At 36.9% G+C, this 25,526-nt stretch overlaps 1 protein-coding gene across 1 annotated transcript in view; it reads right to left on the bottom strand.

Moving 5' to 3' along the window:
• SPTA1 (spectrin alpha, erythrocytic 1) overlaps nt 1-25,202 on the bottom strand; it is a 77,056-nt gene extending 51,854 nt beyond the window's left edge. The window contains 18 exon segments of the mRNA XM_010356736.2: nt 1,947-2,069; nt 3,377-3,620; nt 4,940-5,121; nt 6,489-6,693; nt 8,027-8,182; nt 8,328-8,405; nt 9,959-10,069; nt 10,673-10,810; nt 12,910-13,011; nt 13,113-13,248; nt 14,715-14,869; nt 16,263-16,407; nt 16,976-17,109; nt 19,163-19,309; nt 20,108-20,248; nt 21,951-22,076; nt 23,698-23,937; nt 25,091-25,202. Of these exon segments, the coding sequence (XP_010355038.2) occupies nt 1,947-2,069; nt 3,377-3,620; nt 4,940-5,121; nt 6,489-6,693; nt 8,027-8,182; nt 8,328-8,405; nt 9,959-10,069; nt 10,673-10,810; nt 12,910-13,011; nt 13,113-13,248; nt 14,715-14,869; nt 16,263-16,407; nt 16,976-17,109; nt 19,163-19,309; nt 20,108-20,248; nt 21,951-22,076; nt 23,698-23,937; nt 25,091-25,114 (2,587 nt within the window). The 5' untranslated portion in view covers nt 25,115-25,202.
• Nucleotides 25,203-25,526: the final 324 nt, after the last annotated feature.

Below are 25,526 nucleotides of genomic sequence, written 5' to 3'. Positions count from 1 at the left end.
AAAATATTAACCTAAATAAAGAAATAAAGAACACTGGAAATGGGAAATATGAGGGTGAGTTTTTCTCATTTAATAATCTCATTCAAAACCAGTTGACTATCAAAGCAAAAATAATGACATTGAATTATAGAGTTTATAACGTGTAAAAATATGTGACACCAATAGCACAAGGGTGAAAATAAAGGAAAGTATCCATTTAAGAATCTTATATTAAACATGAAATGCATAATATTATTTGAAATTAGACTATGATAGATTAAAAATCTATATTTTAATTCCTGGAATAGTGGCTCTCAAATTTGTGCTTTTGGGAGCCCTTTACAATTTTAAAAATTATTAAGGATGCAAAAAGTCTTTTGCTTATTTAGTTAGACTCATTAATAGTTCCCATATCAGAAATCAAAACAAGAAGCTTTGAAAAAAAAGAATGTAGAAGTATATACTTCATTAGACAGAAGAGTGACATCATCACCCATCTGTAGGCTCTGGAAAACTCCATTCTATGCTTATAAAAGGATAAGTCTGTAAAAGGAAATAATAGTCTTAGCACTATTATGAAAATATATTAACTTTGTGAACCCACTAAAAGTGTGTCAGAGACCCCAAAAGGACTCCAAATCACAATGGCAAAATCGCTGCACTATAAAAACATACACACACAAACACAAAACAGCAATTGTAGCTAATAGGCCAATCTGAAGATAAGATGGAATCACAATAAATACAAAATTGATCTAAAGGAGACATACAGTGATAGATAAAAAGAAAAAAAATATAGCAACATGCCAGATTTAAAATAAACCATACTGATAATTGCACTAAGTGTAAACTGTCTAAATATCACAATTAAAAAAGAAAAATTACCAGATTGAATAGAATAAAAACAAGGCCTGATTATATGCTATTTGTAAGAATCCCACTTTAAATATAAGAAACAGAGTACAAGCAAAAAGATGGAGAAATATGCACCATGCAAAAACTTATCAAAAGATAGCGTATGTGGCTTTCATTAAAGTCACAGTAGGTAGGCTTCAGAACAAAGAATTTCACCATGGATAAAGATTGATATTTCATAATGTGAAGATTTAACTTCATTGAAAAGATATAACAATCCTAAATGTATATGCATGTAATAACAGAGCTTCAAAATATATGAAACAAAACCTGATAGAACCAAAAAGAGAAGAAAACAAAATCCACAAGTATAGTTGAAGATTTAAAAAACAGGCGAATTTCTATAGTAACACAGATATTCCAAGCAAAAATTTGTTGGTTTGAATCACTCAGTTGGGATCTGAAGTTTTGCTCAGCAAACTGAATTTTAACCTAGACTTTTGAAAACTAGATATTGATTGGCATCAGTTGATTCTTCAATCAACAGAGGGAAAATCCCAACGTAATCTGCATTGCTTATACCATATCTGGCTTATGAGGTTCAGAACTGAACATCATACTTAAGCACCAGGAATTTCTGAATTGAATGAAAAGAATGAACAGAGGCATTGAAACTATATGAAGTGAGAAACTAAAGAAATGGAACAGTTTACTATAAAAATAGGTCAGCACTGCATAACTAAGATCTGCCTTCACAGATCTGGAAGCTCCTATATGGAAAAGAGACCTGATTTAATTCACAGTGCTTTGTAAATTAGATTCTGAATTCTGGAACTTCTACAGAGAAGTCTATTAATGATTAGGGTAAAGACATTTTACTTTAATAATTTTTGTTTTACAAACAAATAGTGGTTCACAGGATTAGAATATTCCTGTTATTGAAATATACAAACAAAACCATATGCCCATTTGTCAGAAATGCCAAAAGAGAATTAAATGGGAGAATGGGTCAGATATTTTTAAATTCCCTTGAAACCCTAAGAGAGTACAAACTTCTTCCCAGAGGTCTGGTCTGGTGATGTTTTGGCCAACTGAATCTCAATCATACATACCTTCCTCTACCATTTTGTTTCCCCTTTCTGTTATCACTTGAATGCGTGGTTCATGGCTGGCAATGTTCTCCAGGATGACTTTGTGCCTATTCAGAAGCTTTTTGGAAGCAATCAAGTCCTTTCCTGCAGAAGAAAGGAATTTCAAAGTTTGGGATTATCCTGGTGTGTGGAAGTAGCATACCTCACTCTTTTAGAACTCTTGGACCCACAGTTCTTCCGTTTGAAGTTCTAACCATTGAGTAAGATTCTTTAAATTTTTATCATCTGTCTGAATTCACTCCACTTATCTTTGTTCTTACCCTAACCTCTTTTTATTAATAAACTTCAATTCACTATTATATCACAGATAATGAAAACATCACTATTTTTGTTGAAAGATAGGTAGGAAGGCAAGTAACTTCTTAGTTCAAATGTCCAATATTATGCACGCAATTGTCTTTCAGCACATTGTGATGTACAAGGAAGGAACTTCTACTTGCTAATTTCTATGGACATCAGAAAGTTTTTAAATCTTCTATGCGTAAGTTTTCTCATCATGAAAAAGGCACAGTGTAACTGGTTTGAAGATCTATTTTTAATCACTAGAAATAACTTACAAAAAGTGCCTCATTGATTGCATAGCATTAACAAGCAAACAATAAATACTACTTACTATGAATTTCCTTCATCTTCTAAGATCCCAAAATCCTGCTGTCTGCTTTATCCTCCCTGTATCCTAACCATGCTTTGTCTCTTTCTCCTCTAAACTTTCTTTCTTACTACTTCCCATTCAAAATATACTCTCAAGAAACTTTCTATGCCTTTCCAATAAGCCTCAGGCTTTTTTCTTCCAAGAAGTTTTCCCAGACTAACCCTTTCATTATCCTCGTTGTCTAGCCTTTCATAGATGTTTCCAAAATATTCATACTAAGTTGCACTGTATTTGCCCACACATTTTTCTGTGCCTCATTACAAGTGTACTGGCTTTGATACTGGTGAACTAGCAGCTTCTGAAAGAAAGGACAATATGTGCTTTATTTGCTACTTTTTAAAATTTTGTTATTTTTATTCTGCTATTGTCAGAATAAAAAGCTCATACAATTTATAAGAAGGGGCCAACTACAACCTAAACACAAACACTTAGTATCTCAGACATTAACCATGACTGTTCAAAGACCTTCACAGTTTTAGAGCAAGCAACAAAATGCTGAGCACTCTGGCTCTTCCCAGGGGCCCTAAATTCATGGCTTTGCTCATGTCTAGTTTTAGGAGGTGTATTTTTTAATATAATTTTAAAAAATCTTTTTATGAAGGACTGGACAAATTTTCATGAGTGTGAGAAGAAACAGCTAAGAGCAAGTTTTTTAGGCTCCAACTACTGTACCTCAGATCTCTCAATCTATAGACCGTGGTCCTTTCCTAATGGCTAAGCCTGCTCAGGCTGTACTAACCAAGGTAGGTGGAAGTAGCTGAGGGTTCAGTCTCCTGGATCCAGGCCTCCTCATCCTCTGTGTCTCTACAAATCAGCTGCAGATGGAGGAGGTCTAAGAGCTTCTTCTTTCGGGTGGCCAGTGGCTCTTTCAGAGCTTCAAATTGGCATACCAAGGACTCTTGCCTTGCCTTTATGTCCTTAGAATCAGGATGGCCTATTTTTTCAAAATATGCAGCCAGTTCTGTAAGGGTATTCACCTGATCCTAAGGGAGAAATAGAATGAATCCCAAGAAATCCCATCATTTAGTAGGAAGTGATAGGAGGTTGTCATGGTGGAAACGGGGACATTGGAAAATCAGTTCCCATAGGCACTGTGTTCTGATCTCTAATTAAATCAGTGAAATGGAGTTGGAGGGGTTGCTACATTGAGGACCACCACATCAGGTGAGGGCTATTCATAGGAAAGTAGTTCTCAAAACATATTTTAGAAACTTCAAAATCTTTATAGAATGCTTCAAGGAAATTAGAAAAATTAGAACTGCAGAGTTTGAGTGTTTAAGAGTATTGATAAACTGGGCCCCAAGGAAAAAAGCTGGAAGTGTTTTTCTATCTCAGTTCACCTTCTGTATTCTTTCTCTCTCTTTAAAATGATCTATAACTGCAAATAAATGGAAATTTCTCAGACTTAAGTTTGTTGCATAGCAGAAAGATTACCTATGAGATGAAATGTGATATTATAAAAAATTCTCAGAAGTTCAGAAAGATAAATTTAACGGATTGCCTTGCCACCAGCTAGTTGTCCTCGTTTGAGCCATATCTGAGAAAGGAGGGATACAGAAACAGGATTTTGAAGTCTCTTCCCAGAAATAAAATTTTAGTTGTATACCTATATGGTGAAATAGATACAATAGGTACATTACATTTTTATTAGTGAGGTAAACTATACGTGGCCTGGCAGACACAGTACCAGGATATTTATTTGCTTGTTTTTCTCGTTTGTTCATTGGGTATAAGAGTGGCACATATGCAAGTTCATAGTCCTGATTCTGTTGTTAATTTTTGCTGTAACATTGGGAAAGTCGCTTCACTTCTATGGGTTCCAATTTTCCTTATTTAAAAAAAAAAAGTAGGATCTAAAATATTTTTAAGCTTTGAATCACAGAATACCCGGACAGGAAAAGACAACTTTATCCTAAACCTTATTTTATAGGTGAGGATAGTGAGGATACTGAGATGCAAAAAGTGAAATGACCTATCAGAAATCACATAACTAGTAAGCCACAAGAATGTATACGCAACCCAGATTTCTCAATTGAGAGAAGAGTTTATGTTTAGAAAAGTCAATAAAGCCTTACATCAACCATGAGGTTCTAACCAAAGACACGGAGCACCCAGCACCCCTGGCTAGACTGGAGGAGCTTTGGGGAAAAGGCAGTTGGTTTACTAAAAATTTTGAATTTTTACCTTGGGTTCTTTGCTCTTTTGCTCTCTGAATAATAATAATTACTTATTACTTAATAATGAGTGTGCTCAGAGCATATACACCCATTGCTTATGGCTGACCAAAGAGCTAACAACAAACCTGACGAGCAGCCACAGCCGACTCCAGGAGGCCATGTTTCCTGAGTCGATTCTGCACGTCGGCCAGGCCTTTCCCATAATCCTCAGAGGTGACTTGCCACTCTACATCCTCCAGCCAGCGCTGCAAATCTTCTGCATTATTTTCAAATTGCAACTGCTGGTTGGCCTCATCCAACTGGGTCACTGGGAGAAGACATCAGGTAGAAGACATTAGGTACTATAACTATTCCTCTTACACTATAATATACCTTCCTCCAATTAAAGGATCAATATAATATTTTAATATTGCAAAGAGGAAAATATAACTGTCTCACATGGCTCACAAAAAGTCATCTTAAACTTGTAGAATTCTGATAATATTTGTTTCTGAATATAGTAATGTTCTCAAAAGAAAAATAAATAAGAAGTTATATTGCCTGATAAGGTATAGTTTTGCTGTGTCAGATTTTAACCATCTTAGGTGTTTCCTTATGTGATTTTTACTCTCTATCCAGACTTCCTTTTCAAGGAAATTCAAATCCAAACACTCTATTTTCTAGGAGAAGCATAAGGGTTTGGTTCAGTTTTAAATTGGTAAGCTTCTTTTTACAAAATTATTTCACTGAACTTTACTTTCCCCCTTTAGTGCCTGTCTTTCATTACCAATTGTTCCCCACTATTTTATCTTCCAGAAAATGTCTTTATTTGCACTCTGCTCAGATCGATTCTGTACTATGATCTTATTGCAATTATTTGCATTATTTCTGCAAAGCAATTGCCGTATCTCCCGATGGTGAAGAGTAGCAGTGATATATTGTCATAGGCAAGTTTGATTTTGTCTTTCTAAACCAAAAATAAGGATGGCATCCAAAAAAAATTACTATGACATATTTATTATGTAATAAAGGAAAAGTTATGTTTATAGATGATGTTTATAACAAAGGGCACACTAATAGAAAACTCATTATTTGTGTTAATTACTAAAAATTGATTAATTTTCCAAAGTAAGGGGTAAAATGTAAGTGAAGACTCTCCAAGAAGACATGTAGGATTGTTTTAAGAGCTTATAGCAGAACCTAAACACTTTCAAATAGGTTTAAAAAGATCAGCAAGTCATCAGGCACTAAAAGAATAAAATGTAGGAAAATCACATGTGACATCAACGATCTTTTAATGTCTAATGTAATAACCTGGGTCATAATATCTTGGCTAGATTACAGAACCAAAATATGTAAAACTCATGGTTCAAAAATACTTGTTCAAGGGAAAGAAAAACAACAAAGTAGGAAAAAAGTGAGGAAAACAAAAGTAATTTCAACTCACCTGCCTCTACCAAAAAAATTTTTTCTAAACCCCACACACTTGAAAAAAACATAAAATTGTGTTAATATACAGTGTTATAAATTCAGGTTGGATTTTTAAAATTTTACCAATAAAAGAAAGACACATGGAAGCAAATGAGTAGTATACCTTCTCATAGAGGTCACCAGATAAATTTACAGTGGTAAAGATGAATGCAGTAGATTTCAGAATTTAGAAAATGACCTTTCACCAAAACCTCTGCTTTTTACCTTTCTGTTTTGTAGCCTCCAGCAACTCCTCCCAGAGGCTGGCAACTTCACTCAGACGAGTGGTCACATTGTCAGAGGCGTAGTGACCACTATCAATCATCTCTTGGCCAGTTTTCTGTATGTTTTCCAGCAGGATCTCATTAACTGCCAATTCCTCTGTAAAGACTTGTTGCTTTTGAACCCTGCTCTTCAAGTTCTGTGTGTCCTGAGATAAGATGAAACAAAAAAAGAACCATTACTTGAAGAATGAGGGACAGAAATTTTGAGAATAAGAGGTTACTTCTCACTATAAATCTAACGATGCTAACAAGAAGATAAAAGGGAGAACTTTCCTAGTCCAACGTTTGAGAAACTCATGCAACCAATCCCTCTTTCTACATGTGGCAGACATGACAAACTAATCTGGCAATTTTTTTCCTGGACTTAGATATGGCTTGAAGATCATTTTGAATACAACACCCCATTCAAACACTAACAATCAGAGTTATCATGAAAGGTGAAAATTATCTTCCATTCTTCACCTCATACATGAACCTTCCATCCATTTGACCCATACAGAGATCTGTTTATTAAACATATACTGGAGCCACAACTCATCTAGTGAATGCAAACACTTACTAACAAGCTTCATAAAATGAAATGCAAGGATAAGATGTTCATAGCTCTATCAAGATAAAAGAACAAAAGGATCAGAAGTATACATTTAAGACTAAATAATATCAGGAAAATAAATGCTTTCAATAGATACTGCCCTAGAAATCAAAAGCCTAATTCTCGCCCTGATGGTAAATGTAAAGGTTTGTAAATATACATGTGTGTACATAATAGTTTATATTATGTAACATTTTTGAGTGCAAAATATGTGTTAGTATAACCATAAGGAAGAGGAATCAATGGCTCAGAGATAATTCAGGAATTTCCATAAACTAAAGCAAAAATTCAAGCCCAGGTTTACTGGTCCAGAGTTCATGCTTCTAACTTTTTGTTAAACCACCTTCTAAATAACTGGATAACTTTGGGTAACTTACTTCCCAACTTAGATCCTGGTTTCTTTATCTATAAAATAAGGGGCTTTCTCCTTCAGCTACAAAATTTTATGAGTTTATATTATACCAAATATTTAGGTTACTTTTGAGTCCCTAGTAGTTTTCACAAACTTTAAATGTATTGGTGGGATTAGACACAATATTTTCCTACTGTAGGGATGCAGAGGGGAGCAGAAAAGGTGAGAAAGGGGCAACAAGCAGCTCAATAAGGAACATCCCAACCTTCCCCCATTTGGCTAAGCATCACCAGAAATTGTGCCAAAGGAAAGAGGTGAAGAACATCAGAGTACAAGAAAACCAAAATCTAGATCCTTGATATTTAATTGTATAAAATAGCCTTCAGGGAGTCATTACCCTTTTCTGAGCCTCTGTTTTGTCATCTATAAAATGAGGATCACCAGCTGAATGCTAAAGTTCATTTTACTCTAAGACTGTACTTCCAATGAAACGAACTCCTAATAAGTACATCCAGCTCCTGAAAACTCTGCCTACCTTGTAATCTTCATCATCTGCCAACTTTTTCTTCTTGTTGATCCAGTTCTTTAGGTCATCTGAGTCCTGATACAGTTTTTGCAGAAGCAATGAATCCTTCAGCAATCTACGTCTAGTGGCAGCCCTTTCACGTAGGGTATCCCGCCGGGCTAACAACTGCAAAAACCATGAGTAAACTTACTGTCAGCAAAACCAAATATGGACACATGAGATCTGCTGACCACCCTGGTCACCATGCCCACCAACACTCTTCCTGATTCTGGTGCGTAGGCACACAGAAGCTCTAGGCCCTTTGACATACCCCGTCACGGATAGCAGCGATGTTCTTTGAATCATAATGGTCATCATCAATCAATTTGGTTGCAGTCTTGTCTACGGTCTGAAAAAAAAAAAATAAAAATGAATGCTATGCCCTCAGTGACCACTGAGTAAGTGGCCACAGTTTGGGTAGCTGTTTAAAGATGTAGCATAGCAATGTGGGAGGAGAAGTTTGAAGGCCAGCAGATGTAAGTCCTCATTCAGGTTTCTGTTATAAATTGCATTTCAAAATATATACCTCAGGGCATGTCAATTACATTCTCTGTGCCACACTATTTTTTAAATACAGGTTACAGTAAATGAATGCAGATGTTGCTATGATTGATTTATTCTTGTCTTCAAGAGGAAGCACTACCAATGATACAGCCATGTCCATAGCCAGTCTGTCCATCCATCTATCTGTCCATGTATTCATCTCTCAAATATATCTCTATTTCTGTCTCATCTCCACCTCTATCTCTATCTCTTTCTATCTCTAACTCTAGCTATATCTCTATCTCTATCTCCAGTTACATGGGAGAAGAGTCAGAAATTGTAGAGGTAAGTTTTTACCCTTGTTTAACCAGAAATCTCCCAAATTACTAGAGCTCAGAATTAATTGATTGGAATCGGAAAATGATCTAAAATAAATGATAATACTTTATAAACAATAAATTATTTTACACTGTTAGCTTTGACAAATGAGAATCAACAGAAAGGACACACGTATCAATTAATGAGGGACTTGATATTAATTGGACTTCCACCTCTTCACCATATTGATTTAAGATTAACAGAGAAGACTAGGAATTTGCTTGTTATTTTTGTTGTTGCTGTTGCTGCTGGTGGAGGTAGTGGTATGTATGTGTATGTGGCAAGGGTGGTGTTAAAGTCAGCATCATCCTAGGAACAGTCAGAGACATACAATGTATTGGACCCATGAAGTCTTCCTTTCACTTCTCTGAGTCCTGCCTTTACATTCACCAGCTTTCTGGAACATTGTTACTTAAGGCTCACAGGAAATCTCTGTAGTCGCATTTGATGAAAAACAGAGCGATAAAGATATACTATAAAGGAAAAATATGCTGTAAAGGAAAAGAGTAGATAGTACTTAGATATCTAGATGTTACTAAGGAAGAGAAAATTATATTAAGGTATTGCTAGAGGGGAAGAAACAAAAAAATTAAAATTTCTGAGTAATGATTCTATATTTAATAAGAATTCAATAATTTTTATTTACACTGCAGAAAATATAAAACAAAATCATACACTTCATCAGAAAAAAAAAAGTGGCCTACCATCTCGAAAAACTTTCCAAATATGCTTTGTAGAATAAGAATTGTGTGACAAAAATTAGTATGAGTATTTTTCTGGCTATTTTCACTTTTTTTCTAAAGATTAGTATTAAGTTTTTGCTTTCTCACTATATAAACATTTTATGTTCATAAAATTAAAGAGTTTGAAAAACACACAAATAAACACACCGACAACAAAAGAAGAGATGCAAATTGATTATGGATAATCCTCAGACTATATCTGGTAGTTAACAGGACCAGTGCAGTCTAGGGACAGATATTGTGTAAAATTATGTATACAAATAGGGAGCCAATGCCCAAACTAGCGGCCATTTCTTACTGTGATCTTCTCTTCCTGGGCAGTAAAGGCTTCCTCAAAGTCATTATGCTTCTGAAGAAGGGCTTCTGCACTGCCCAGTGAGTTTCCCAGATCCTCATTTTCCAGGAAGGCCTGTAGAAGACAGAAAGACACACCTAAGCTGTGCCTGAATGGTAAGAAACATTCCTCTTGGCATATCTCTGAGACAAGGACTAAGGCAGGAGGGAACAAGGTGGGAATCAGCACACATTATGATAATGGGTAGAGATTAACTTTAAACAGCAGGAGCTCCAGGCCTCCTTGCTGATACTCATACAATTTTCTCACCTATGTTTCTGGGTCTGTCCACATGGAATTCCCCAACCAGTCTAGACATTATTCTGAGCTCTCAAAACTGCCTCAAGTGGCCTACTCACCTCCGCTCTGATGTACCCTGCCTGACTCATCAGTTTTCTCTTCTTGACTCTTTACCAATTTGATATTTATTTTGCCTTATTTCAACTGTAGTTAAAGTCTCTCTGCTACATATTTAAGTATATATGCTTTTGTTGATAAGGGAATTGTAGGAGCCTTATAGAAAGGGCCCATCTTTTCTTTTTCTTGTGGATCACCCTGTAGTTCCCAAGACAAGCTTTGACTCACAGGAGTGGTTGTGAGAGAACTCACAGCAGTCATGGTGGCAAATGAAGGGTGAGAGAAATGACTTCTAGAGATGGTATGGACCCCTCCCGTTACCTCTTGTCGACTCATCCAACTGTCCACTTGCTCACTGTCTCGGTAGAAGAGATGGAAGTCCAAGCACTGCTCATACTGACGATGACGCTCGTCCCACAGTTTCAGCAGGGCAGCCTGGTTGCTGGCAAGTATTTTCATCTTTGGAAAGAAGAAGATAATGTATATGGAAGATAACTTATTTATTTTATTATATATTTATTGAGCATATAATAAATGCAAAGCCATTTGAAGGATACAAAAATAAACAGGAAATGGGTTTTTAAGATTCCAACATTTAAGCAAATGATTGTACTATAGGAAAAATGGGATAAATTCCATAAAAGAGGTAAAACATTATATGTATAAGGAAATGAAAAAGACTAATTCTAATTAAGAGAGCCAGGAAGTAGAAGATTTAAAAGGTAGGGAATGGGTATCAGGACTTAACGCCATAAGCAAATGAACTGCAAATAATTGTTAGATAATGTAATGTGAGCTAGAGAAAAGTGCAGTGTCTAAAAAAGTGTAGACAGTCGATGAAATCCAAGTTCATAGAGCACATAAAACATCACACTGAGACGTTTGTATTTTATTCCCAAAACAAATAAAAACCATTAGGGAGAGAAGAGATATTCTCAAACACACGAAAAAGCCTTTGTTTCTGGTCAAGCATATGCCCAAGAATTTCCAGCTTATTACACCTGCAGCTGTATTATCTCCATCAAAAAAGCAGAATAGGGCCAGGTGCTGTGACTCATGCCTGTAATACCAGCACTTTGGGAGGCCAAGGTGGGTGGATCACTTGAGGTCAGGAGTTGAAAACCAGCCTGGCCAACATGGTAAAACCCAGTTGCTACAAAAAGAAAAAAGTAAAATAAAATAAAAATACAAAAATTAGCCGGATGTGGTGGTGCGCACCTCTAGTCCCAGCTACTCAGGAGGCTGAGGCAGGAGAATCACTGGAACTCGGGAGGCAGAGGCTGCAGTGAGCTGAGATTGGCCACTGCACCCCAGCCTGTGTGACAGACTGATACTCTGTCAACAACAAAAAAGCAGAATAAATTATCAGATTGCAGGATAACTGTTAGGTTTTTAAGGACTTTGAGTTCTGCTCTTTCTTTGACAGAGTCTTGTTTAAAAAATGAAACAAAACAAAACAAAACTATATTATAATCTCCCCACAGAGCTCTGGGAGAATTCAAAACTTGGTTATCTCAACCTCATCCACTGCCCAGCGCTAGACGCTGTGCTTGGCATCTAGTGAGATGCAAAGACGCATGCAGATCTTACTGTAACTACCATTCCAAGGTATGCCTAGACTCTGCCACTGGTGCAAAATCTCTCTGGGTCAAGGTGCAGAGGTGAAGCCCTGTGATGCAGGAGGTTAGGATGATGGTAAAACTGATTTCTTCATTCAGTGGAATTCTGGCTGTTTAAGATTGTCCTGTTATTTAATGTAAATTTGAAAGTCACAGATGCAGGAATGTCAGCTTAATTTGAGATTGTATAGGGGAAAGAAGTACAAACACAGATGTCAGCCATGTCAGACACTGTACTAGGCACTGTGGGGGACTCAGAGATGAATAAGGTGCAGCCCTCCTGGAGTTTACAGTCCAGCGATGAGCATGGGAAGGTCATGAAACCGGGCATATGTCAGGAGGCAAAATGCAATGAAGGTTTCAAATTAGGTAGAAGTCAGAGGGTTGATGAAATAAAGGCTCAGAGATGAGGAAGCACACATCGTGTCTTGAAAATTTCAAGTGACTAAATTTAGCAAAACAGTAGAGTTAACTCTCTATATCTGTAGGTTCCACACCTGTAGATTTAACCAACCATGGATATAAAATATTTTCTAAAAATTCCATCTGTACTAAACATGTGCAGACTTTTTGCTTTTTCCCTAAACAATACAGTATAACAATTATTTACATAGCATTTACATTGTATGAAGTATTACAAGTAATCTGAAGATAATTTAAACTGTATAGGAGAATGTACATGCATTGTATGCAAATATTATGCCATTTCTTGAGCATCTGCAGATTTTGGCACCTGAGGGAGGTCCTGGAACCAATGCCCCATGGATAATAAGTGACAATTGTGTATGAAAGGAAACAGTGTAAAAGTTTGATTCATGTTATTAACACATTTAAATGTCTTCTATCCTTTTCCCATTCAGAGATTATCATATTATTGTGAGATTATGTAATGACTACATATATAATTGGAACTTGAGAAACTCTATTAAACTAGATTACCTTTTCCCGAACTTCATCGGAGGCTTCATGATTGGCATCCAGGAGGTCTTGACCAGTCTCATCAGCAGATTGAAATCGGTCATCGTAAGAGTCAATCTCATGCTGTGGCCACAAAACAAAATGTCTCAAAACGCAGCAAGAAACCTGGCATTTCTGGCATTCAGCCTGCCCCCTCCTCCTACTGGAGAGCCTTTCTTCTCTACCTTATGCTGCTGATGCCTGTCCAGCAGAACTTCCCCACCAGCCACATCTGTTGGTAGCTCATCAGCATTGATCGCAGCAGTCTTTTCCTTCATCCAGCCTGAGAGTTCATCAAAGTCAGATGAGAATCGATGGTACCTGTTGGAAAAGTGAGGTAAAAGACAGGAAGGAGAAACCAAATATGAAAGGACATTGAACAAAGAGTTAGGTTTGGGGTGAGGTACGATATATGAGATGCTCCTTACTCTAATCCTAGGTTCCCTTTTTCCTGATATATTTCCTGTTATTTTCAGTCAGAGATTAGTGGTGCAGGTTGTAAGTCCTTCACCCCAGGTTGTATGTTTCTAGGGTAGGTGTGTCACTGTGGGATGTGACCCATGAGCATCACACCTCCACCACCTCAAGGTCACACCTACCCTAGAGGTACTTAAAATGGAGGAAGGTGCTCACAATGTAGCCAATAAACAATACATGTTGTTGTATAAATAAGAAGCCTCTTGTGGGAAGGAGGAACTAGAATTAGCGTTAGGATTCCTCGTGCATCTAGCCCATCTTTAACCCTGTTAATAAGAAACAAGAGCTGTAAAACAGTTACTTATTTTAAAAAGTTAAATGCTCATCATTTGTTTTGAAATCATAACCATATGAGAAGCACTGTCCTCTGATTATTTAAGGATTAACCATAAGAATTAATACTGAAATGATGCCTGGTTATTAGGGGTTTTTGTAAGCTTGTAATCAACATTCAGAAAATAATACTGAAGTTATTTTGATGTTCTTCAGCTTGTATTGCATGTCTTTCAGTTCCCTATCTAGAGCCAGAATTTTGAAATGTTTCTTCAGTTGCTTTTCCAGCTTTTTGAGCCACTTCATAGCATCCCACAATAATACAAGCAGGGGAAGATGGAAATTTGCAGATGAGTGGAGGTGGGATGCTGATGACAGTAGTCTCCCTTTATTTGTGAGAGATACATTTCAATATGCCTAGCAGGTGCCAGAAACTGCAGATAGTACCAAACACTATATACACTACGTTTTTTCTTATACCTATATGCCTATAATAGAGTTTGATTTATAAATTAGGTACAGCAAGAGATTAACAACAATAACTAATGATAAAAATAGAACAATTAAATAAAATAAGAATTACTTAAACATAAGCACTGTGATACTAGGACAGTCAATCCATAACTTAGACTGCTACTAAGTGACTAACGAGTGAGTAGATATACAGCACGGATATGCTGGACACAGGAATGATTCATCTTCCAGTGGGACAAAGTGGACCAGCCAGAAATTTTATCATGCCTCTTAGAATAATAAGCCATTTAAAACTTTTAAGTTATTTATTACTGGAATTTTCCATTTAACATTTTCAAACTGTGGTTGACTGGTGGTAACTGAAACCACAGATAAGGGGGTACTACTATATTTTATCAGTCACAAAGGACTTCCTCTGGCAACTTAAATCTTTTTTCTCTACTGAGTAGGCAGGAGAGCTGATTCTCTCGCTATTTGAACCCCTTTACTCTTATTTCTGCTCTTGTGATTACATCTGGGCCCTGTAGAGATAGGTAAAGCAATAAAGGGGAGGGATTTCCCACCAATAAGTTGCCTGCAGTTTTTCATATCTGCTGGTGGCCAGGGCACGAATGTGCTCCCAGTTGGCGACCAGATCTTCTCTCATCTCCTGGATCTGAGGTGCATCTGAAGGATGGGAAAGTGTCAGCTTCTCTGCTTTCGCACATAACTCCTTCACCTTTGGGATGAAAAAGAAACCTAGTAGGAAATCCTAGTACTTTGACTCCCCTTGGCAAAGCTTTGTGGGAGAGGTATAAAAAATCATATGAATAATAATAACTTAGCAATAGACATACAAATAGATTTCTATTAATATACTAATGTACTATATCGATAATTACGATTCACTAAGTACTTTTCAATCTTTCATTATGCTAAGTACTTTACATGAATGTTCTCATTTTATATTATTCATTTAATAATACCATGAAGTAGCAATTATTCTTATTTTTATTTTTCGTTTTTGTGAAAACTGAGAGATAAAGTATTTTATTTGCTTAAGATCATTCAGCTAGAAAATGTCAGGAGCAAGCTTCCAAGCTAAGTTTTTCCTTTCCCACTCCTCTATACCATTTCCCTAAATATTACTGTGGAGGCAGAAAGATATTTCTGTCCAGAAGGTCAAGAAAATTTCAGTAATTGCTGGATCATTTTCAGGACAACTTCTGAGGAGCAGGGTTACTAGGGCAAAATGTGGGTGTGGGTGGCTTTTCACATGTTATTAGCCCTTTCATTATACTCAACTATAATCAGATGATGTCTAGGGATTGGAATTTCAATACTACTATTTGTCAAATTATGGGTTTTATTATTCATTATTAGGGGAAAAGACCAAAAATAACAACAACAAAGTGGAAGAATGAAAGAGAAAGTAGAATGGTGGAAGTCTGCAGAAACTGGGCACAGGGATAGGCTTAAAATTAAATTACAGCAAATGTGGATCTTTCTGGAGGTTGACTCCCCTGTGCTCTCTCAGTAGCAATTGGTTTACATTCTGGCTACATTTGTGAGGGGAAGAAGTAAAGGATGGAAATCATTTAAGAAAATAGGCTTGTTCTAATTTCTAGTATACCTGAGGTTTTCCAGGTTTTAAAAGGAAACCTAAAAGTAGGTTTAGCATTAAGTGTCTTGAAGTTTATTTTAAAAGGGGAAGAAAATGTTTTCAGATCTGCTGAGTATAAAAAGAATCAGGATTCAGCTGCAACAGAACAAAGTGTGGTTAGATGAAAGGGTAGAGTTTGACCACGGTGTATTTTACTCGGTGAGATTAGGAATCAACCTTGGAGGTATATATATATTTGGTTTTAAATTGTGAAATAAGTTAGGAAAACACAAGAGAATATAAAACATATATGTATATTTAAATAAAAATAATTCAAATGAAAATAAGCTATATCTAGTATCCATGTACGAGTTATGAACTAGAATGAAGAAGCATATCCAAGTGCACGCAATTTCTTCTTCATTGAAAACAGTGAACTTACTGTGCCCTCTGGAGGCATGGCAATAGGCAAGATAACAATTGCCTCTTCCAGCTCAAGGGGCTAGCCATTTCTCTAACAGCACCTTACCTTGTCACTCATGACTGCAAGATTTCTCTCAAGTCCCTTGTGACTGTGAAACAGTCCTTCAGAGGCAACAAGGTCTTTGCCATAGTCCTCAGAGGTGAGTACAGGTTCCTTCTCCTTGATCCACTGGATGGCGTCAGTCATATCCCTACAGACATTAACAAGAGCTTCAACCAAAGAAGATAGCAGGCATTGCAGGGCAACGGTCCAACAGAACTCACAGCAAGGACCATCCTAGTTGACCTAGGAGCAATTACCCTTTCTTCCTATGTATTAGCAAAAAGTAATATAAAATGTTCTTGCTTAATGGTTATTTCTATTGAGATGTTAAGGTCTTGGGCTTCTTGACAGCTGAGCCTCTAGAGATATGCTCCATATCTGGGTCAGCTCTTTAGGAATGCTTTTCTTCTTCCTAACTCCACTTTCCATTTAATTATTAACCGGTTTCCCTTCCTTCTGCAGGGCTTCCATTCCTAAATCACCAGTGCTACTTTTTTAGTTATTTTGATCTCCAGTCTCTACATCCTTGGCCGTAGAGTGGGTCACAGATTTCTTTACCCTCTCCTTTGCTGTCTCAAAGGCAAGTACATGATCCGCTTTTGTTTGAAGTGTTGACACCACTAATTGCTAGCAGAAGTAGAAAGAGCCTAATACAAATGACACAGTTTTTATAAAGCACTTCAAAGTTTTCTATAAAGCAGTGGCCAGATCCATACCTTTTGAATCGCTGTAAGTCTGCAGCACTGGACAGAGCTTTCTGTCTCTGGAGAGCCAGACCACGAAGGCGCTCCCAGGCAGCTTTCACCTCATCTTGCTTAGACTGAATTAAGGGTAGTTCAGGATGCTTTTCCTGTTAAAGGAAAACAACACCGGAGTTATACAGAGAAGAGATTATATTTTAAAAAATTATTCAAACACTTTTCATTTTACGCTGGTTCGTGCTTTTTCAGAAGTGAAAACTGACCATTGTAGCTAGGCACTGAACTTCATCATAGCCCTGCTCCCTCGCTCCAACTTGATGTATATCACCAAAACCCAGAAAAACAACCTGCCAGATGTTGCCTCTGTGCCCACAGCAGTGTACTAGCCTGTTAGCACAGGTTGCCCAGCCCTGATGTTATTTTGAGAGCTCCACCTTGTCAATGCTTGAAATCTCCCTAAGATCCTGGAAACCAAGGAAAAGAACAGGAAATTCCTTTTTATGAAATATGACTTTATTTTCTCAAAGACTAGTACTGTGGGTCTTAACTTTTTTGTGGTCCTCACACCTTTGAGAATCCAATAAAAGCTATTTTTCTCTTCCCAGAATTATAGATCCATGCTTTCACGTATGATTTTGCAGAAAATTTCAGGCATTTTTGCAAGCCATCCAAAGTAGTGAGATCTGTGAGTACTAGATTAAGCTAGAAGCATCAGTCTGTTTTGATACTTTGTAATTTTGAGGCATTCCCGTATTCTTAAGTCTCCTTGCTCTTTTTTTCCCTGTTTCTCTCCATTTTCATTCCCATTCCCAAGTCTCTCCAGACAGAATTTTCCACATTCTCCTTCTCAAGTACATGGTTCTTTCTATTACAGCAGTGTAGACCCCACTCAAGAGCACAGAATATAATCTAGCTGTGCTGGATTTATTCCTTCTGTGATAGATTGGAAAAAATGGCATGCTGTTTTGCTGTTCATCCCTTCAAAAGGTCGAGTATGCTTCCTCAAGTCTTGGATCTTGGATGCTCTTTAACTTGCTTACTGATAGAGAAGTAACTTTCTATGACTTCCAGCACCTAGGCCTCAAGAAAACTTTCATTTTCTATTCTCACACTCTTGTAACACTGGTATATAAGAAGCATGGTCTACTGCATGATGAGAGGTCACCCAGAGATCTCCACAATCCTCCCAAATCATCCTCAGCAGGGCCCCAGACATGGGATTGAGGCCACTTTAGATCCTTCACCCCAGCTGAGCCCCCCAATAACTTCAGACACATAAAAATGCCAGGTAAGATCAGGAAAACAGCCCAGCAGAGCAGCTCAATCATCTGACTCACAGAGTCATGAACAAGTAAGATGTTAAGTTTCTTGATTAGTTAGACAGTAATAGAGAAATGAAAAACTTCCACAGCAAGAGAAAAGTGATGGAGGTAGAAAATTTAGAAACTACTGGAAATACGGCCTGAAAGAAAAATAGGAAAATATAGGTTATTTTTCCTACTCCAGTACTCATTCATTCTAAAGTCTTCTTTTTATTAAGTCAGGACAATCATTCTCACCATAGAGCTGCAATCATAATGAAACTATAAATGGAAAAGCAAAATGTAGACAACAGTTAGAGTTTATTTATTTTACATATATATACTTACATATACATGTAAACTTATATATATATATATACACACACACACATCACAAACTCAAGTATTTTCTTAAGTAAATAAAAGTAAAACTGCTTCCTTTCCTTCCTCAATTCTCCCAAATAATCTTGCATAATGATATTACATTTGTACATATATGTATAAATAATGATAGCTCAACATTATTTTATATGCTCTGCTACTTTATTTTTGTGCTTTTTTCATGAAGAAACAGTGCCCCATTAACATGAATAATCAGTGTACTGCATGGTACAGGAGCTATTTAAATGGCAATAGCTTTGCTGCCCGTTGTGTATTTAATTCCTCCAAACACACAAAAACACACTCTAACTTTCTCTCTCAAGCTTCCATTTCAATAGACTTCTAAGGGGTGGGTCCAGAGGGGAGAGGAAACTGCTCAGAGTATGTTACTCCAGGGACATGCCAGTCTCTGTTTTCTCACAATGCCCCATCTCGCCCATATCCCATCTACTGATGTCCAGAAGTTATTCTTAAGGATCAGAACCCTTTCCATGGAGTGAATATTTTTCTCCCACCTCACCTCGGCACACTCATTGGCATATTGGTTCACGTCATCAACTCTCCCTTCTTTAGCTACCAGGTCCACTTGGAAGTCTTCAAATTTCTTTTGCAGAACTTCTGTGCGCTCCCAGTCTTCACCTAGCTCCACTGATGTCACTATAGCCTCCTGTAGACACATACGTTTACTGAGTTGCCAGCAAACATTTAGGAGTTTCTGTAGGTAAAAAACTCAAAACCCCTGCTTGCATTCCCAGGATAACTCAAATGGAGATACTGGGGGAGACTGGGAGAAGCTCTCCTGGGAAAGGCCAGCAGCAGAAGTGTATGTGTTAAGGTAGCACCTTGGCACAAGGGAAAGTGCTCTTTCGGGCAGTTCTTTAGCGAGTTTGTGGCATTATTGGCAAGAGACCCTGAAAGTATCCTTTTGTGTTTAGAAACATGAGGGATAAATGCATCCTGTTTCTACTCAATTCAACATACTCAGTATCTGCGAAAATATTTTGTTAGGATTTGCTTATCTAAATCTTTAGTCCTAACTATTAAATTATTCCTTAAGTATTCAGAAAAATGAAACCATCCATCATTCCAGGCACTGAGACACAAAGGATTAGAGAAAGAGTTGTCAATACTCTAGGCCAGACCCCAGAGTCAGAGCAGAAATATAGGAGAAGTAGTTAAAAATCATGGAAGTGGAAAAGGGATGAGCTTCATTATCTTTCATTGTATGGTCTTTGTGTAAGTCTTGCCTTTTTCATATTCAGATCCATATGTTCAGGCTTACTTCCACACAATGTTAACCTCCAGATACCCCTAAATTTTGGCCTCAATTTCCTCTTGTTCCAAAGAACAAAGGCCAGGAACAGACATCCTGACTTCCTTGTGAGTAGTCTGTGGTAATGTGCTATGGGGTACCTGGGATAGAGGAGTGGGAGGCCCTATATGATTGGTGTTTTAAGCTCTATACCTTGTCTCCAATCCACTCTAAGATGTCAGCACACTCCTGTATGTACTGCTGGAACTTCAGGGCCCGCAGCAACAGGGCACCCTTCTCCAGCGTCAGCTCTAACAGCAGGTCCCACAGGCGGCGTAGTTCCTCTATATGGGCCTGTAGTAAAGAGGGGCAGAACCACTCAGCCACAGACACTGTGAGCAGGGAAACACTCAGAGACTTGTGCAGAAAGAGACTGGATAAAAATTATTCTCTCAGTTATTCATGCATTAGTTGCTCAACATATATTTAAAAGAGGAAATAGGATAGATATATGGAAATAGCTAATAAGCCAAGCCAAATGTGATCTTACATAAGAACATTTTGTAAAAATGCTTTGCAATTTTAAAGGATGGAATAATTACAAACAATAAGATGGGAAGGAGGAAGAAAGCATGGAAAAGTGATCATTTGAACTGAGCCTTGTGGAGCAGAAAGATTTTCGACAGGTCAATAATAAGCATAGCATGTTCTAAGAAGAGCCACAGCAATGGCAAAGGCATAGGAGAAGCTTAGCATGAATTGTCTGCCAGAAAGTGTGAGAGAGATAATTTTTATAAGTTATAAGGAAATCATTGGCACCAAAGCAGTAAGAGTGTTTTGGGACTATACAGTTTGAGACTCTACAGAGGTCTTTGAATGCCAGATTAACTCAGAACTTTATGTATTAGCTGTCTTATATAACTGAAATTGCTGCCTATGTCATATCTTCAAGAATCTTATATTTTTCAACTACTCCATTGCTCTGGGTAGCATGTGGACCACATATGTCTTTAAACCCTACAATGGTACCATTTGCTATAGCCCCAGTGATTCTGACAAAAATGAAGATGTTTCAAACATTTCTCAAATATTTTAACTAATGTAGATGCTGGTTACATGCAAAACTGTGCATAATACACAAGTTAGTTCTACTATATACAAATAAACAACTTTTGAAATTTTCCTTTTATGGGTTCTTCTTTAAAATAAGATTCTACTCTGGCTAAAATCTGTGTTCCTTGACCATATTTTGATGATAGAATGGGCTAGAATTGTTATGCTATATATAGGAAAGTCACACCCAATTTTAAGATATATAATGCAAATTTGTTTTCGCAATTTAAAAAATACATAAACAGTAAAATGTTCACTCACACACAAAAAAAACTGAATTGACGATATTAGCACCAACATTTGGAAGAGTTCATAGATTAAGTCCAAAAATAGCTGTTACATTAATAATAGGTTACAGAGTGTGAATGCTTATTGAAATAGTGATGATCTTCAGTTCTAGATGTTCAGAGGAAATTTTCTGAATACATGACATTTTAGGAGTTTTTAGAAGTAATAAGAAGGGACAGTTTGGAGAGATGCAATAGTAGTCACAGGGTATGGGGTATGAAAAGAAAGAGGCACCATAGCCAAAGGAAAAATATTTTGGAAAACATTCAAATGAGAGAGTATTCCTTGTTTGGAGAAGTTAAGAGACAAGGACATTGAGGTTAGAAGAAATAATTAGAAAGAACATTGGAAGAAACTAATTGATCTGGGCAATGTGGAATAGGTTTAAGCGGGCTTGATCTTGAGCCAAATTATCCTGCAATGTTATAGGAGTAATTTTATGCCCTTTAATGACAGCTTTCATATCACAGCTCTCTTCACCCCAAGAAACACAAAGATATCCCATCATTTTTTCTGCCTCAACCTCAAGGGAAGATAAGAGGCAGGAGTCCTGGGTTCAAGCCAGTCACATCAAGGTTTGTATCTCATATAATCAATTAAAACCCTGATAACATAATCACTAATTGGAAACTTCTTCAAGGGCCCATACATATACCTTCGTTTCTTCATGGGCAGAATGACCCATAGTAAATCGTTCTTCCCTTGTTTTTTCCAGTTCAGACATGACTCTTGATTTTGTTTGCACCTCTGCTTCAAAGGATTGATGCTTCTGATATTTCCCCTAAAGTTTAGAAATCAGAGTTTTTGGCTAATGAAGCACAGTCTTCACGGGAAATGTTCACTCTATATATAGCCACTGAACACAGGTTCTCAAAGGGTCCCAGACTCAGTTAGAGGCCATAAAGAGTGTTTTCCTGTCCCCACTGTCTTTAAGAAGTTTTCAGTAAATACTATCCTGAGCTATGTTGAGCCTTATGACCTATGCTGAGCCTTATTTTAAAGGCTCAATAGACTGCCATAGGAATAAAAGAGTGTTACACACAGTGTCCTTCCTCATCAGGAAAGAGGAATAACTGATTTTTTTTCGAAGTAGAGCACAACGAGAAAGATGGTAGTTATAATAATGTTTTTTTTTAAAAAAAATCGAGAGTTTTTTTTTTTTTTTTTTGCATGCTGTGCCTGTTCTTGTAATCTATAAATTGATCCATTCAATATAGCACATTATTTTGCTCTTGTTCTAGGTGTTTCCTGTCCAAAATCAATTGTTTTTGATTATGACAATGTCACATGCTATAATTTTAGGTGAACAGAAAGGGGTAGGCGCTTTCACCAAATTTCTTCTACTGAAACCTCTCGTTTGAAGTTAAGAACCACGAATAGCAATTGGGGGTGGGGGGGGAACTCTGGTTAACTCATCTTTCTGAGAGGAGTGGAGAACAGGTACCACATGCTATAATTTTAGGTGATCAGAAACGGGTAGGAGCTTTCACCAAACTTCTACTGAAACCTGTCATTAGAACTTGAGACCCATGAATAACATTTTAGGAAATATTTAGGAGCCATGAATAGCAATTGAGTTAACCAGGGTAACTAAATTAGATTTTAGTTAACCTGGCCAACTCTTGTCTTTCTGAGAAGAGTGGAGAACAGTTGCTTCAGAAGCACTGATGACTCTTCACCATATTTCCCTTCTTAACGTCCCAAATTATAAAAAATCACATGGTTTGTCAGAAATTTCTTGAATTAGCAGTTGCTGTTTTGCCTGTAGATCAATTTTGGATGAGTATTATAACCATCAAATTCTATATAGAATAAATCTCCTTTGCAAATAACACCCGATGTTTATGAAGTTGAAGACATAGACTATTTAGAGGCAGAATTACTGTGTCTAACAGATAGCCTAATTTTTCTGTTACATCACTTCTGCTACAGTTAACCAGATACACACTTACATTACCATAATGTTTGTGCTGGATCTGAATAAAAAAATGATGTAATTTTTTACTTTTGGCATTGATGAATGCTTCACCATGAAAATATGTAAAGTATCCTATGCCCTTATCAATAAACAATATCCTTGGTTAATGATTTAAAAAATGTATATTCTGAATGGAAGTTCATTGTAAGAAACTGTTCTGTGCTTTCAATAACTGAAAAACTGCCGCTTTTTGTTTGATTCTTATTTTCTCTGTCTCACCTCTCCAACTTCATAAGGGAAAATGCACTTTTAGATTTTCTCTTAATTCAATTCGTTAACTTCCCACTCCACTGACTTATTTTTGTTTCTAAATGGAATCTAATTGTACCCACACATACCCATTAACATTAACATAAAGAAAAACCTATTTCCTTCTCTAGAGATCTTAGGGTCTGCTCTGGGGCAATCAAGAGGAGTGAGTGACCTGTATATTAGTTGGGTCTCCATAGCTCTCATCATCTAAAATTTTGACTTTCTCCATGATCCACTTCCCCAGATCATCAGCATCTCGCTTGAAAACTTGTAAGTGATAGGAATCCTCAAGCTTCTGACCCCTCTCAGCGACCCGCTCCTTGAACCTTTGATACCGAGTCAACACTTCCTGACGCCTCTCCTGGATCTCTTCTGCTGTTTCCAAAACCTTTGGCCCACTGCTCTCCACAACCTGCAAGTTAAAAAGATTCTGTTAATTGCCAGTTCTCAAATATTTAACGTGTTGCCCCGCTTATATGTGCCAAGGCATTTCTCATGTTGGACCTACATCCAGATATCCTGAAGTCTGTAGGGACTGGTGCTAGAAGAGCTGTAGTATATTTACGTAACTTTTAGCCAGATATAGCTACTGTTTAGGTTAAAAATTCTTGATTATCCAGAAGATTCTCCCCATTTCTTACATAAATTTGTGCTAGCATTTAAGTTCTATAGATAGAATTAAATTGAACTGATCATGGAGCAAGTTTAAATTAGCAAAATCACAGAATTTCAGATAGATAAAAAGAAATATAATGTTATTGCTTTCAAGGGTTAAAAAGATGTTGAGAAATGCTTATTATTTTTAACTTAATTTAGTAAATAATTAAGAATGACTTGCAATTAATTTAGTTAATGATATATGCAACAGTTTGAAAATGTTTTCTTCATACTTAAAAATAAAGCTCATATATTGTTTACTCTTTACTTGCTTTACTCACAAACACTGTAAATCAAAATTTCAGCCATCTTCTACCCAATTATCACAAATTTCAAATTATTAGCATGTCTGCAATTGATTTTTGAAATATACAACCTTTTACTCTAAAATAAAAAACTAAAATAATATATAAGTATCCTTTTCCCAGAGAGGGAGCCAATCTGTTTGTGACAATATCCAGCAAAATCACCATAGGGTTCACCTTCATTCATCTGGATATGGATACCATTTTCCCTAGCTTACCTCAGCCAAAATGTTTAATGTAGAGTTTGAATTTTAATCTCCCGTTATTCCTCCTAATTGCTACTCTGCGAATTGCCATTACTGGCATGGCTATAGAATTAGATCATTCCATGGAGACTCACATTGTTACCGGGTGTTATTTTGCTTCAAGTTTCCTACTTATTCTCTATGGGAACAGACTTAAGTCATTACTGGGTCTTGGTGCTGCACAGACATAAGCTCAAGGTTATTGTTCACAAAAAATAGTTAAAATTAAAATTATCTACTTGTTAAAAGCAAAAGTAATGATTAATGTTCTTGGAAAAGACAGCATAGAAAGTTTAAAGGAGACACCTTTCCTAATAATATTAGTGACTAATTGCATGGAAGAGAAATATGTACTCACGGTTTCCTTTGGAAATTGCTCCATTTTATCAAAAGGTTTAGAACCTGGCACGATAAAATGTGTCAGAGAGAGAGAGAGAGAGAATGAGAGAAATAATTCAAATGGAACTGTCTGGTTGAATTCAAATAGAAATACAGAAACGTTAAGTATGTGGGGGGCGGGGGGAACACCTCTTGCTTGGTCCTAGAATCCCACGAGCCACATACAATCAACATTATCTTTCGAAGACATATGCAGCTGAGGCAACTGCTAACTTTTACAGATACTGGGTGACTCAGCAGTTTTGGGAGGCTCTGGCTCTCAAAGTTACTCAATAAGACTTAAAAAATGAAAGTAAGGTTTTTGGATGAAAACTTAGGGGAAAAACCCCGTATATTGCTGGAAATACAGTTCAACAACTTCATCCAACTCAACTGCAGATTTTTGACAACCTTAG

Source organism: Rhinopithecus roxellana, chromosome 8, assembly GCF_007565055.1.
Source record: "Rhinopithecus roxellana isolate Shanxi Qingling chromosome 8, ASM756505v1, whole genome shotgun sequence".
NCBI lineage: Eukaryota > Metazoa > Chordata > Mammalia > Primates > Cercopithecidae > Rhinopithecus > Rhinopithecus roxellana.
This window is presented reverse-complemented; position numbering and strand designations above follow the sequence as displayed.